The sequence below is a fragment of the Anser brachyrhynchus genome (genome assembly GCF_964034855.1).
Source record: "Anser brachyrhynchus genome assembly, chromosome: 21".
NCBI classification, from domain to species: Eukaryota; Metazoa; Chordata; class Aves; order Anseriformes; family Anatidae; genus Anser; species Anser brachyrhynchus.
In genome coordinates this window covers 3364389-3379759 of record NC_137714.1, presented here as the reverse complement: position 1 = coordinate 3379759, position 15371 = coordinate 3364389, and the positions used below count along the sequence as shown (strand labels likewise).

General features: G+C 46.8%; 1 protein-coding gene across 2 annotated transcripts in view; it reads left to right on the top strand.

Annotated features, from left to right (window-relative positions):
• Nucleotides 1-15371, top strand: part of KAZN (kazrin, periplakin interacting protein) — a 185230-nt gene that overhangs the window by 45355 nt on the left and 124504 nt on the right. The window contains exon 2 of one of the 2 annotated variants that reach the window (XM_080564092.1): nucleotides 6311-6468. In XM_080564092.1, coding sequence (XP_080420218.1) covers nucleotides 6311-6468 — 158 coding nt within the window. Of the gene's footprint in view, nucleotides 1-6310; nucleotides 6469-15371 lie in introns of those variants that run through there. The other variant, XM_080564095.1, reaches the window with a different exon arrangement.

Here is a 15371-nt window from a genome sequence, read left to right as displayed (position 1 = left end):
GAGCTTTTCTCCCCCTGTTCAGTGCAGACCTATCTCGGATACAAAACTTCTGGAGTTTTTGAGCATCAGATGGAAATCACAGGTAACTGGTGCCCAAATAGGACGTTTGGAAGACTTTTTAAACAAACAACTGCATAAATTGTGACTTTGGTAGGAGCACTCTTTAGTTTCAGGAGATGTTTGCGCTATATGTTCAGGACTCGGATGGAAGCCATCTCGCTCACAATGATTCTTCCTTTTTGTGGCTATAGCCATTCAGGCAGTACCGGGAACAGGCAGGTACCGACACGGTGTCTAATACAGGAAGATTTGGACTTATGGTGGTTATGTTACCACTATATACCCACCCTCACAGCACAATCAAACCCTCTTCTCCAAAACCCAACGGCTCTCTGTCTTCTAGCAAAGGACAATTTCTGTTCTGTGTTGGGAGTCCTGAGCTGCCGCCCTAGCTGGGAGCCAGGTGCCCATTTGTCTGTGTGTCCATGCAGATGGGCATGGATTAAGGAAAGGTCAATTTCCGAATGTGCCCAAGCTTCTACATCTGGCCTTTTTTTCTCTAAGGGGAACATGGACATCTGTCCTCAAAGCATGGCTCCAAAATTCTCATCCTTTTGCTGCTTTGTACTAGGATATATGCTTTTCAGTGTAGGGGCGATGTCATGAGAAATTTCAGAATCTGATTCCAGATCGCTGGATTCAGAATGTACCTGTGTATTTATGGACAGTTTAAAATTGACATTTTAATGGAAATACTTAAAAATCCAGCTTTGAAAGAAGCTCTCACAACATTAAAACAACAACAAGCAAAACCCTGAGGTCTCAATAAAACACTTTGATTATTAAAGAGCTGTCACAACCCCACAAAGCTCCACTTCTTGATGTCATTTTTCATTTCCAAAAAGGTCAGATTGGTAAGGAGAAACTAATAAGCTGAAAAAATGACCAGCTTCATTTCTGGGCATGTTTTCCTCAGGAGCTGCAGGGCCATTTATTGGTCTGATGGCTTTCTTCTGCATCTGGGAAGCTGTGAATGCAGCTCTTTGCCAGTTACATAGAAAATATTTACAGTCCAAAGAGGCCAGCTCATTAGTAATTACTGTAATGAGTTCTTCACAGTGTTTCTCTGAAAGGTGATTGAGCCCCTAATGTAGACACCAGATATTTTTTCTTCAGTTAATGGTGTGGTAAATTATTCCTGCGAGGGGGCTCATTGAATGCCTCCTTTGAAACAAGTTAAAGACTACAATGGAAAGAAAAATCTGTGGGACTCTTCATACCAGCTCCAGGAGAAAGTATTTATGGAGCGTTTCGGATCTGGGTCTTCCTGATGATTCTGCACACAGCAAGAGTGAAAGGTTGGGTCATGTAAATAGCAATATCACAAGCAAATGGATGGAGCAGATGCTGCAAAGCGTATTTTCCAGCTGTCAAGGTGCATGGCAGCTCAGGGAAAGGAGAATGGGCTCGGTTTGCTCAGATGCTGCCTTGGGATCGTGATGGCCGTGGACTTTGCAGGTCAGCTTCCCATCTGTGAGTGTGAGGTGTTCAACCAGTGCCTTGCTGGTACGGGAGAAGGGGGAACACTTGTCATGAGCTTCGCTTTCATGAAGGCAGATTTCTTCTACTAGTAAGTGAATAAATTCATGGATGTGTCCAAGTGCAATTAGCAAACGCTACAGTGGGAAACGCTTCCTAATGAGAATCGTTTATCAGGCAAACCGAAATGTTGCCTATCTTGCACGTTGGATTTTTTTTTGGACTCAGCAAAAGACCCTTTAAGCAACCTCAGAAACATATGTAAGGTCAGGCATCAGTTACAGCTGAGCTCCACAAAGATCTTTTCATACACTGTACGCAGCTGGAACACTGCCACGTGCTGTAACCCCAACGTGCCTTCAGTGTCAGAGCCTACACCTGCGGGGCGCTGGGGTGGTCCCAGGTCGGGGGCTGCAGCTTTCACTAGAGCAGTCCCAGCTTCTCCTCAAACCTGTGCAGAGGGATGCAGTTGTTGCTGAGGCTCTGAGAGAGGGTCTGAGAACCGGCTGTGATTCCTCATATGGCTTCATATGAGCGGGGTCATTCTTCTTGGTGCTCAAATCACAGAGAAGATTGGTCTTCGACTGTTAAAAAAAAAAAAAAGTCAAAAGGATGACCAGATCAGTTTTACCTTCCCATCCAAAGGAGGTATCAGCTTAGACGTGTCCTGTGGGATGAGGAAGCTCCCTCCTGGACACAGCGGTTGCTTCGGGGGACCTGAGTCTTGTGGACATCTGTGGGCGACCGGCGTGGTGGTGCGGGTAGAGTCGGGAGGGGTGGTAAAGGAAAGGCCCGAAGCGCCTGGAATATTTCTTCCTCTCCGCAAAACCCAACCCCGTAGCTGTTATTCGAGAAGCTGTTTTGTAATATTAGGCCACAATGAATTGCACAATTTGCCCACACACGTCAGTGCCTTTCGCTGGGTAGTCAGAAACACTCATTAGAGGCAGGCTTTCCCTGGCAGCCCACACATTAAAGACTTCTCTGTGCTCGGTGGGACAGATTTTCAAAGGATCGGTGCACTCCGCACGCCTGTTGCCTTTTCTCTCAGTGGGAGCACATCTCCAGCCGCAGTGACAAGTGCTGACTGCTTGCAGAAAAGTCCGGCTTGAACATCTTCTTGAGTTTTTTTTGCCACAGAGTCAGGTGAAGAGCCCAGGGATCCTTTCTCCACGTCCCTTGTTAAAATTATTACCGTGTGTGTCGTCTTTCATTTAGTCAGTCCCGCTAGTGAGAATTAATTTTAGGCTTTGCTGGCTTTTGCCCGTAGATCTCAGGATATATCACCTACACTTTATTTTGCATTCATCTGGGCAGTAGCTGGAGAGTATGAAATGGGATCTCCTGGAACAACTTAATTGCTTCAGCCTCTTCCTCGAACCAGTAGTTGGCATGAATGTGTATGGGTATATAGATGCGTGTGCGTGTTTTTCCCCTAATCTCTGACAAAAAGCAATAAGGCAATTTCCTTTCTCCCCTGCACGTCCTTTGGTCTCTGGGGATTCGTGCCCTGAAGCGCCCTGCAAGAAAAAAAGCTTTGATGACCCGCTGTGGCTTCTGGGGGTGGCAAATGGTCCTTGCCCAAAAACCTGCGCTGCGCAGTGCCTCGGATGGCAGCGGCCCTACCAAAATACATCCTTTTCTCTTATCTCGTAGGTGATGTCAAAGCAGTAACGGAGAATTGTTATGGTTTCTTCACCTCTTGAAATTGGTCCTTGCAGTGAGGAAACGTCGAAATTGGAGTGGGAAAAGCTGGGAAGCTGATGGGGCTTTGGTAGCTGTAACTTTACGTAGCTGCTTGTCTCGCTCATGGCGTTACTGATGTACTATCAACCTGAAGCCATGAGGACTGATACGGGGAGGGAAAATAATGGTGGTGTTGTGTGTTGTTTTTTTTTAAAGGCATCAAGATGCCTTTGAAACTGAGCAGAACATACCCATGCTTATATTTCAGGTCCGTAGTCAGATTTTTTTAATCTCGTGTTACGTATTTGCAAAGAAATTGCCAGGTTTGGTGAAGTGCTGCTCAGCAGAAATAGTTACAGCCTAGCATCGAGAGGGATGGAAAGTCTCCCGCATTAGCCTTCTCGCTTAGATTTTGAGTGTGTACAAGGCAGGGAATTCCTCTTCATATGGATGAGGAGTATCGGGTATCTCTGCGTATATGATAGGGAACCATGGGAGGCTGTGACATGGGACTCCCAGAAAACACGTGTCAGGAGTAGACATTTATTTATACCTTCTTTTGTTTTTGCTTTGGTAGCTGGAGGTTCAGAAACTTGTGTTTTACTCCCCCAAAGAAGACTCAGGCTGCTTTGTTTTCACAGTTTTCCATTGTCTGCATGTTAAGCAAAGTTTAAAAGCTTATAAAATCAGCACAAGTCAAATACTGTTCTGTTTTTTCTGCGTTCATGCTGGAAAATATTTCTTCTGGTATCTGTGGCATCTCTCTAGACTTGGAAAGTTACCAGTGAGAGAAGCATTTGCCCCCCAGAGCTTAATGCGCCCCAGACTGCACAAACAACACTGAACTTCCCAAAGGGTAAAAGAGAAAATAATGGCGAATATGGAGCTGTCGCTTTAGACAAGGAGGTTAAAATAACTTTAGATAATATCATTTTGTTTGGGTTCAATTACTTTAAAACGTGAAGGCTGAGGGAAGTGCTCCGCGTCCTGGTTTCTGGTCTCAGCACGGAAGTGGAGTGAGGCCACCAGCTGGAGGAGGGCTCGGGTCGATGTTCACATCACCCCCAGCAGAAGCACGCTCGTGGTGCAAGTCAAAACTCCAGTGTATGAAAAAAAAAAAAAAGGATCCGTCCTCAGTTCTTCACCGGTCAGGAGAGATGGGACAGGCTCAGAGCTCGTGCATTGGTGCTGGGACAACGGCTTTCAGGACTTGGTGTCTGGAGGAGCTGGGGGGCTGCCTAGGAGTGCTGGGGATAAATCCCACCCGTGAGTAAAATTATTATTTAGTAACGGAAGATGTAAGCTTTTGCTTGAAGGCCATCTGATTTTTGGTAAAATGGAAAGTTGTATGGCACGGGAGCAACCCCTGTGTGCACACGAATGGAGGAATGCTACACCCTGATATTCTTCCTCTCAAGATATAAAACTAATTTCTCTAAGAAGGCTAAAGCTTCGTGTGGCTTTTATTTCCCCACTTTCATTTTTGTTGGAGGAATCACACCAGCACCCTTTGCTGGCGTGAATCCTGCCCGATGTGCAGAGGTTTGTAGCCTTTGTGCTGGCAAACCCTCATTTCTAGCGGTGTGAACAGAGCACAGCAATCGTCTGCGGGAAAGAGAAAACACTGGCTGAGTACAGACAGCGTACACAGGGAATTTCCAGAGGATTTTGGTCAGAGAACTAAAAATATTGTCCTGGGTTTTGGTGCAGAACTTGCGCCTTGTGCAAGGAAACCAGGAACCAAAGGGCAACATGCAGACCTCACTGGATGAGTTGCAAGCCTGTGTTGCAGTTCCCTTTGGTTTGATCTCAGGGTAGCAAAGCAAGAAAAATGTTCCTGTGGGAGTGCAGGAGGAGGACGCCGTTTCGGGGCGTTCAGTCCTTCCAAAGCAAACGCTGTCGGTGAGGATGGTTCTGTGCTTTCACCCCTGCCTTGTGCAGACGTACCCGTTCTTTGTTGTGGACCGTCTGGGGAAGCTTTGCTCCTGAACAGGAGTGGTTTCTGGCCAGTCTTTGCCACTCTGAATTTCGTGGTAAGATCTTCTTTGGACAGAACTAGGTTGAATGTATTTCAGTTGCCTGATGTTCTTGAAAGCAGTTTGTCAGGGAGTCCTAAATAACACATTGCGTTATGCATAAGCAGCCGGAGCAGAGCAGGGTCTGCGATATGAGGCACGGCTCAGCTTGCTGGAAGCCACGAGCTTATCGAGGGCTTTTGCTGCGTGAGACACTGGCAGAAAGAAAATACTCTGAAGAGTTACTTGAGCCTCATTTATTTAATGAGCCTACAGTAAAGATGAAAGCTCACCACTTGCGATGGTTTGAAAGCTGATTGCGTCACAGACTTTCCAAATCGGTAGAAATGCAAAGGTTTTCATTGTGCAGAGATAAATTTTGTCATTAGTTCATATCGTTAGAGCCTGTGTAAATTGCAGCATCATAAAAGGCATAAAATTGCCGGGGGACTTGTGTGAAACATGGCGATTCTGATTTCTGATGTGCTGCCACACGACTGGGAGCAGAATCCCATACAGAATACCTGGGGTTTGACCCTGGGGGAGAGAATTTTAAAGATTAACAGGGTTTCAAGCACTGATAATCATGCAGAGATAAAATAAGTGCTATTGTAGTTGACGGTCTTGCTCTCTGTACCCTAAGTAATAAATAAAAAGCCACTTTTACCTGTTTGTGCCTTTTGTGTGGTCTGAAGATCTGGGACCCAGCACATGCAGGGAGCAGGTCTCTGAGCTGGGAGCCAGGAGGCTAATTTTTTTGTATTTTTATTCTAGCAATGACCTGCTACCTGACCTTGAGTAATTTGCTTTCTTCATGGCTATGCAATGCTGCTCTTTAGATTTGCCAGATCTTAGGGGAGAAGGCTTACAGGCTTGTTTCGTAACAGAAGCTTCAGCTGGGGTTTTGTGAATGCTAATATCAGATGAATTCATGAAGAGTAATATTTGCAGCTAACGCTTCCATGTCAACATATTTAAGTGCATCTTGTTCCCATCCTTATCTCAAAGAGAGAAAATGGCCTGGGCTGTCCCCGCATTTTTCATCCCCTTTCTGCTCTCTGTCTCCCCAGCTGTGGAGTCACTGCACTCCTTGAACGACCAGATCTCCCATTTTATCGTGAACAAGTCAAAAACACTGGATGAAGACGAAGATGCCTTTCTGCCCAGCGAGAAGGAATCTCTGAAAAGTGCCATGATGCTGATGAGGCACCTCTTAATGGATGCGCAGGTACAAAATCAATGCACTCCCATCTGTTACAACAAGAAAGGCGCTTTGCACAGACCCAGAGGCATTCATTTTCAGGGATGGTTTTAGCAGTGCAAAGCAGTCCCTCAAATGTGTTTAAAACGGACTTGGGCTTCCAGAACACACAGCTGCAGCAAGGCCATCTCAGTGCAGAGAGCAGCTTTTGATGGGCCCTAGTGTTAAATTTAGGGTTGGAGATTGATATACCTGTGGATGGGAATCCAGTGTCAGCCCAAGCAAAAGAAAATCATTTTGCCACTAAGCATCTGTGCTGATGCCACTTTTAGAAGTGCCAGACACACAGCTCAGCTGTCGGTTTAACCCAGCTCCAAAATGTCAGCTAAAAGTCAGGAAATCTTACGCAGATGTTGCTTCATGTCTTTGCTGCTTCTACACAAAATCTCTCCCTCTATAAGTTTATTATGTTGGAGTGTTTCCTTCAACCTATAAAAAAAATCTGAAATATTTATTTTATATATATTTATTTTTTATACTCCCCTGTAGTCTTTATTTGCAAAGCCTAGATGGAAAATGGCAGCTTGCACTGGAGGGCTGGTGGGGAGGCAGGGAGCCCCACTATCTGCTCCAGTAAGGCTCACGCTGCCCCTGCACTCACAGCTCTCCAGGGGTCGAGAGCTCCACTCCTGGGCCCCTTTCATGGGGGATTTTTCTTTTTCTGAATATTGCAGCTTGTGCCCCTCACCTCTCATTAGAAGCCTAACAAGAAAATAAAAGCAGAGGAAATTATTCCTGTAAGGATTAGCTGTGCTGTGTGCAAAATAATCTTTCCCAGGATTTTTTCTGATCACTATCCCATGCCAACCCCAGTTTGCCCTTGTAGGTACCAGCCCGGCTTGGTGCTGATAGCATCACCACAATTAGCCACACCTCCGCTAACCAGACGGTCCCCAGGGCTCGGTTTTCTGCGACTCATTGCCAGCTCTTTGCAAGTACCTAAATGGAAAATGCAAACAGAGAAAACCACACATTTTCATGTTTTATTCCCATATTCTCCCAGGTGGAGCCTGGTGGTTATCTTATCCGTCTCTCTCACTTTCAAGGCCCTTTGGTCCTAATTACTTTAGCTAATAGGGCTTTTGTTGCATGCAAGAAGTGAGCTGGGAATCCCTGGTGTTAGTGACATGTAGTTTAAATTTGGATATTCTTGCATGCGGAGTGAAGGAAATGTATTTAGGTATGCTGAAGTTTTAGGATGCTCAGTGCTTACAGTCCAGTGGGACGGATGGACGGGAGAGGCAGTTGATCCCAAAGACCAGAGATGCCACCCTAGCAGATGTCCACTCAGGCTTTGCAGGCTACAGAGCTCACCTCTCTTCTGTGCGTCTTTAGTCAAATCACCTGTTTTTTCCCCAAATCACTGGTTGGGGCATTGCTGCAAGGACATGGAGAAGACGAAGGGTTAAACTGCATTTGGATTTGCACATGCAGCCTGTGCTGCAGGTGGGAATACCTTTGGGGAGTCAGGCGTGAGAGCAGGCAGATGCTGACAGGCATCTGCATGCTGCAGATGAAATAAATATGGGGCAAAAAGTGCCTATGGAAGAATTCCTTACGCAGGAATTCTTTTTCTAGCTCCTGAGAATTGCTTTACTGCTTATTGCCTGTCCTAAATGCATACAGAGCACCGCCTGGGTGACTGGTGAAGGAAATGCCAACAGCAGTGGGAAGTGCCACGGCATCCCCATGGGGCACCTGGGTCTGCTCTGAGGCAGGGCAGGGCCTTGTTGGGCCTGGGGTTTGGAGTTGGAAGGATGACAAGGTGGGCAGTAGCAACAATGAGCAAAAGGATGGAACCGAACAGGGGACAACTGAACAGATGACAACATCAGGTACCAAAAAAACCCAATGAAATAAATCTCCTGAGGAACGGGAGGAACACGAGGCTGGCAGCAAGCTGCCCAAACAGGAACATCACACAGGGGTATGCGTGGAGGGCACGTGCTCATTGCCCTGGGGCTCTAAGTAAAAAGGAAGAAAAACTGTCACCAGTGCAGTTATTTCCTTCCGTTTCCCCTGATCCCAGCCCACGAGGATGGGCACTAAATCAGACGGGCTGTGCGAGGCTCTGCACAAAGAAAAGCTGAAATCCAGGGTTTGGCCCTTCTGCTTCCTCTCCAGCTCTCTCTTGGCACGGGCCTGATTCTGCCTGGCAGATGATTTGGGGAGAGAACATCCAGCCTCAATTTTGGGGTAGGAATTAGCTGGATTGCTAACCCAGCAGAATCGGCTGATGCAGGGGGTGGTGGTTGACGGGCATTCCTCGCTTCTGTGGTGCTGCTTTTAAAACACACCCTTGGGGATGACTGCCTCAAAGTGCTGCGTTTCTGACGTGGAGAGAGAGCGTACAAATCTTGTAACTCTGGACACCAGCAGCCCAGGAGACATGGCTGAAGCAAATGCTTCCGATCCAACAAGGATCTAGCTTTGCTCTTGGGTAGGTGTTTTTTTTTCGTTTGTTTTTTATTTTTTTTAGGTGAATCACAAAACTGATCAATGGCCAGTGTTCTTCCACTTTGGACAAATGCTCAGAGTAATTTTCGGTGGGGTTGTGCTGTGCGCTGTGTGCATCCATCCATGACGACGAGGAGACAAAGCTCCCTGGTGGGGAGCAGAGGAGCCGCAGCAGAGCCATGGGCAGTTTGCTCAAGGTTTCAAAGCCAGAATTTTCAGAAATTTCAGAAAAAGCCAGAAAGTTTCAGAGTCAGAATTTGGGCTCCATTCTTCTGAGTGTCAGCCCAGTCCCCTCATTAGACCATATTTATTTATCTGTTGGACTCTTGGAAGAACTGTCTTCCCTGTCTGTCTTGTCAACTTGGAGGTCACTTGTTGGCAAAGGCAGAACAGTGAAAGAGCCCCTACGGAAAACCATCTCCTCCCACATGCAGCGGGGCATCCTCATATGGAGATCGGGGCACAGCCTTGAACGTTTTGCACCGATCCTACACGATGCCACTGCGGAGCAGCGTGGGCGAGTGGAGCAGAGAGCTGCTGCTGGGGCTGGCCAAGAGGATGGGAGAGGTTCCCCCAGCAGCGTTTGGGGACAGGGAATAAGCTCGGTTGAGGCCGTCAGCTCAGATTCTGCCCAGGGGAGACAGAAATTTAATGCAAGTCATTGCAGTCTGCGGGGATCTTGACCCTGGAGGTCTCCATCCAGCCCAGGGGGGGTTTTCTCATCATGAAAACACCCCGCGGGAGGGATTGCTCGCTGCCAGCCACGGAGCATCACCCTCCCTTCAGCGAGGGCTGCAGCTTTGCCTCCAGATTGCTCATTTCTGCTGTTTGTGTCGGGATTTTGGCAGTGCCGGCGCGGGGGTGTCGAGGCGCCGTGTTCCCTCAGAGCACTCAGCGTGCAGTCTGCGCGGAGGGCACGAGAGGGGAGAAACCTGGGGGGAAAACAGAGTAATGCTACGTGAACTAAAAGCTGTACCTAGATAACGCTGGTATGTAAAAGCAGATGGGGAGGAAAGGTACATTTACGCTCTGTGACATGTTCCATCCTCCGCATAGTATAGGGATGAATAAACAATTTCATTTCTGCCAGCCAGCCCCGTGCAGGATGCTATTGCACGGGTACGGCCTTCTATGATAGATTGTCATTGCTGTCAATCACTTCTGACAGTCCTATTATGCCTGGGAAGGATGTTTGCTCTGTGCGTGGTGTTTTATAATCCTCAGAGGTGGAATTTTATAGCCGAGCAGTGTTTTTTCCTCCAGCGTTTCCCTCAGCAGGATTTATTGCTTCTGAGAGACACGTGACTAGAATCCATTACACCTCCCAACTTTAAATCTTCCTTCAGCTATGCCTAAATTACCTTTTTTTTTTTTTTCTTTTACTTTCTGTTTCTAATCGCTGTTGTGAGAGACGTGCCTGGTGTGGAGAAGAAGGTAGCCAACAGCTAATGGCTGCGTCACAGGTATCAGATCTAATCCAGCGGTTTGCTGAAGCAATTTGTCTAATGAATTGACAAGGTGCACCCAGGCACCAGCAGCAGCCTCGGGTAGGTTAATATTCTCCCTTATAAGAAAGTACATGTGTTAAAAAAAAAACAGACTCTTTCTTATTCCCGGATGCCTGACCTTAAAAGCCAAGCTTTCAGGAAGTTCTGAACATTTAGCTACTTCCATAAAGCGTTGAATTGACTTTGAGTGGATTTTAAGTTCTTTGGGAGAACTGCCATCTTTTCACTCATTTCCTTTCTCGACAAGGTGCGATTGTCATCGGGGCCCACTTAGGCACTGCTGCAGCAGGGGTGAATACCCAGAGATACAATCTTTTGGTTTGAACCGGACTTTTCAGATGTGGACATACCGTGAATGATGAGTTAAGATAGGATTAGCCTAGTGTGGAGCAGCTGGCTTAGATTTAATTGGATTTCAGTCGTGGACTAGGTGTAATTCAGCGAGCATGAGGATGTAGAGATATTTGACTGCATCCCTGCTGAGGGGCTCATTGCATTCTTAGGTAAAGAAAGAAAATAAACCAGGTGGTACTGCTAGATGAGTTTGTTAACAGAATAGTACAGATGTTGCCCCAAAATTCAATCAGGAAGAACCTTTTCATTTACAGTTGGAATTTTTTTGTTGTTGTTGTTGCTTAAAATCACCACCATGAGCCCTTGAAGTTTGACACTGGGGTCCTATAAAATAAATGATTTAAGGTGAGAGGAAGCCTTTCAGTTTTGCAAAAAGGAGAAACCTCCTTGATGCGAGTGACTTCTAACCATTCGATATCCCACCAGCTGTTTTTTTTACATATATATATTAGCCTCCAACCAGAAAAAAAACATAATTTCTTGAGCTCTTTCAAATTATACTCTTTTCTTCAGCAGTCTCTGAAAGAAAAGAGTACACAGTGGCGATAGTAGCTGCAAGACGAGTAGCAGGAGTGCTATTGCATCAGCTGACCTTTAAAAATAATTCTCATTTTCTACAGAGGCCTGTTGTACAAACCCAACCGTGTTGTTGCAATATTGTGCTTGCTAGTTAAATGCTTTCCACCATCTGCTCTTCAGACTTGTACCAGACCAAGCTTTAGGAACAAAACACTGTGACCTTTATTTTCATGTGAGTGGGCTGTATTAGTACCTACAGGAAGAAATGGGAAGGGAAAATTTATCCTTTGTTTCAATAAACTTGAATTGTTTTGAGTTCTGAAAGCATACTTGCCACACTGATGTGTTGTGGGGGATGCAGAAGTAGATACGACATTAATTCCCCTCTATCGAATAATATAAAATACAATTTTAACCTGGTGTTCACGCATGGCAGTGTTCACAGTTTGTAAGCAGGTTCAGCTTGGAAAAAAGCATCAGATAAAATCAGGACAGGGGAAAGTGAAAAATAAACCTGCTGTTCCACACGCTGTATTTTCAAATTAATCTTGTCATCCCATTTCCATAAGCAGAAATCTTCTGAGCCCCTTCCAAGCCAGCAACCCGTCTTCTAATGATCGTGCTAGGGCTAGCCTGAAAAGGAGCACAAAGGACTCCCACTTCTCTTGAAGGAGAAGATAAAACACGGCATCTAGCAAGCTCCATCAAGGCCCGTGTTGTCTCTAATGGCATCATTAGCATGTGTTACACGAACCTGGTCTGTGGCGCCTCTCCCTAAACGTGTACCTGACAACCCGCTGCCTCTTTTCATGGTCTGCGAGAAGAGAAATTGATTTGTGGATTGCTTCTGGTAGCTCAATCTATTAGGAGAATGATGTGCTGTATAATGAAGGGAGATCAAAGGTATCCTTAAAATAGTGGGTACGCAGCAACGTGGATGCTGCTGCCTTTGCCAACACAACCCCACACATCGTTAGTTACCCACAAATGGCGAGACCTGGAGGAGCTACGATCCCTGTGAACGTCACACCTTGGCTCTGCTTATTATTCATCGCTTGTTTTTAACTGCCTGCAATTTATTGTGTTGTATGGGTTTGGTTTCTTGAGGCTGACTTTCTCTGTCCCTCTATTTTAGTGGAAGGGAGAGACTTCCCAAAATGTCTGATGCCATTTCGTTAGTCGGGTGGTTTCCTTCCACCGCATGGACGGAGGAAAAGACGGGGTTTGTGCAGCTCCTGGTGCATGTCTGAGGAGGCCAAAAGCCCACCTGGTTCACACCAACCTCTCACGTGTCTTTTGCCAGTGAGGGCCAAGCTAATCCAGATTTGAAGATACTTTTTCTCTGAGTATTTAAAACTAGGAAATTTGCACATGGATGTGTGGTTGCATTTGTTTAAAGTTTTAAGGCAGGCAAGTAAGAGTCACCAGTTATTTGTGCACATCACTGCCAAGGGCCTGCTTTATGTGGCATTTTACATAGTTCTAATGCAAAATCAGTCGGAAAGCTTTACGACAAGGCCAACTCCTTGAATGTTTGGCTACCTCGGGATGCTGAAGGCTGCAGCTTGGGGGTGATGCTGCCTGCAGCAAGCCCACCCAGCGTTTCACTCTTGCTGACCCCCACCTGTGCCATCAGCCTGGTGCGTGGCTGCCGAGTCAGAACAGCTGTGGCTGCACGTTTGTCCTCAGCAGGTTTGTCACCCCCGGGTCGCTGCGGTCATTTAGGCACCGCTGTACCCTGGCCAGCCTCCTCTCCCATCCTCCCTTGGGACTGGAGAAAAAAAGACGTTCTGAATTTGTTAAATCCTTCTCCGTACCGTACATGGAGGGAACCTAAATTCGGCTGGTCTGCCATGCACGGATGTGTGCTGCTGCTGAGGCTGCTGTCGTCCCTTTGCTCTGGTGCTACAGTGTGCAAACTGGGGAGGAATCCTGCAAGAAAACCAGCACGTGTTAGGTTTTTTGAATGGTGTGCAAAGCTGAAAAGTCGCAGAGAAAACCCTGTGTTGTTGCAAAGGGATTGGGAATCAAAGAGTGGCCAGTGGCAATGTGATCCCATCCTGCTCTTCTCTTTTTGCACGCCTTTTCTGTGAATCGGGCACAGATTTATTTCTTTGACATTTGGGTGAGCTCTCACTAAGGTTTCTGCTTGGGACCATAAGTCAGGGACTTGGCTTTCATTTGCTTCTGCCTTCTCCGTGTTATTGCTATGCAATGGATGGATTCTCTTGCCTGCAATCACTGCGAGAAAATATTTATATCGCTGGGTAACAGTACTGAAAAGCAATATTACATTTGCCATCACCTAAGTGCTGCAAGAGTGGAGCTGTTAGTAATGCATTAGGTAAAAGATGCTGCAGTACAGTGTCATCGTGGCTCTGATTTCCTTCCCTCTCTCTTATTTTGCTCTCCTTTGGTACTGGAATATGCTCATTATTCAGAGTTAGGTTTGATATCTCTGCAAGCTCAGAGATACTTTCAATATTTGCAACCCTGCAAGAGTAAAAGACTCAAAAAAAAATAATCCCTTCTACAAACTGGAAGATACAACCTTGTGTTTAAAGAGTGCAGCGGGGAGATTCTCCACAGGTCTGTTTTTCAATTAATTGCTTATAAATTAGTGGAGACTTTTATGTTTTTGTTGTTGTATGGAGGTCATGCCAGGGGAGAGGTCGAAGCTGGATGTTGTGTAGCAACCCAGCACAGTGCTTCATGGAGAGTAACATATATATGTGTGTGTGTCTATAAAAGATACAGCATTTGAGCAAGGTAGATGCCTTTCTTGAAGTCACGGGGAACCAAGACTAATTGAAAGAGGAAGTTCGCAAAGAATCCAAGATCTCTGCAGACAGCAGGCACTGCAAATCCAGCTTGTACCCAGACAATTCCAAAATCCCCGTTTGCTCAGCCCCTTCGCTCACCAAAGGCTCTCCCACCTACGAGCAGCTGGCCAAAGACAGCTTTTCAGCCTCAGAGACCTGGTAAATGTGAAAGAAAAGATGATGGCAATTCCGTGTCGCTTAAAAAGTGATGCGTATTCATGACTGGGGGGGTGCATGCATGAGTGTGTGTGTAAAACCTCTGCAAGCGTTAATTAGAGTTCATGAGAGATAAATGAAAAGTATCCTCATAAATGTGGAAGGAGCAATTAGGGAGGCTAGAGTGTATCTGCTATCGCAGCGGTTTATCAGCAATGCAGATTTCCAGCTAATAAGCAAAGAAAACACCAATTGTGGAGCAAACAAATGGAACAGAAAATCCCGCCTAGCTTTCTGTCCCCCGCTCTGTTTTCTGAATGAGTCAAGGAAATGAAAACTCGCAGAAAGCGTGTTTTATTCTCTCCAAACACCACTCGGTAGTCGGGTGCGAGAAGCCTGTAGGAAGGCAGAGATAAGAGGGGGACAGCCCGTGGCGATAAGGTGTCGTCATTCTTATCTGCCTCAAGATGGGCATGGATGGAGCTGGTGCAGGTTGCAGACACTCGGGCTGCACGGCGTGCTGCTAGCATCCCTGCTGAGGTGGTTCTGCTGTGCCCCGTGCAACCAGGAGGTGAGATGGGCGTTCCCCTGGGAGCTGGGCTCCCCCCAGATTCAGGGGGCTCGCCCGGCTGCATCGTGCCTGCTCCCTCTGATAGCTTTTGCCTGGGCTCTGCTTCTGCGAGCAGGCAGCCCCTGCTTGCCCCCAAAGGCAGCTCTGCCGGTGCTGCACCGTGGTAATAAGGCACCGGGATGCCCACGAGCTCCGTCCCGAAGCAGTTCCCCCAGAGCCGAAGCCGCAAGCTCGCTGCCTGCCTGAGCCCACCCGGGATGCGCACGCAGCCAGCCAAGCCCTACGCTTGTATTTGCGTCTCCGAAAGGCTAATAAATATTTAATGGCTCTGCGAGATTGAGCGTTTGCATTCTTTCCCCATGTATCAACAGTTGCTCTGAGTTCTCGCTTGAGAAAGATGAAGTTACTTCTCCAGACTTGTGCCTCAGATGCTGGATAGCGAGCTAATTTTGCAAGCAAAAGCCCTTTTGTTTCTGAAAGCAA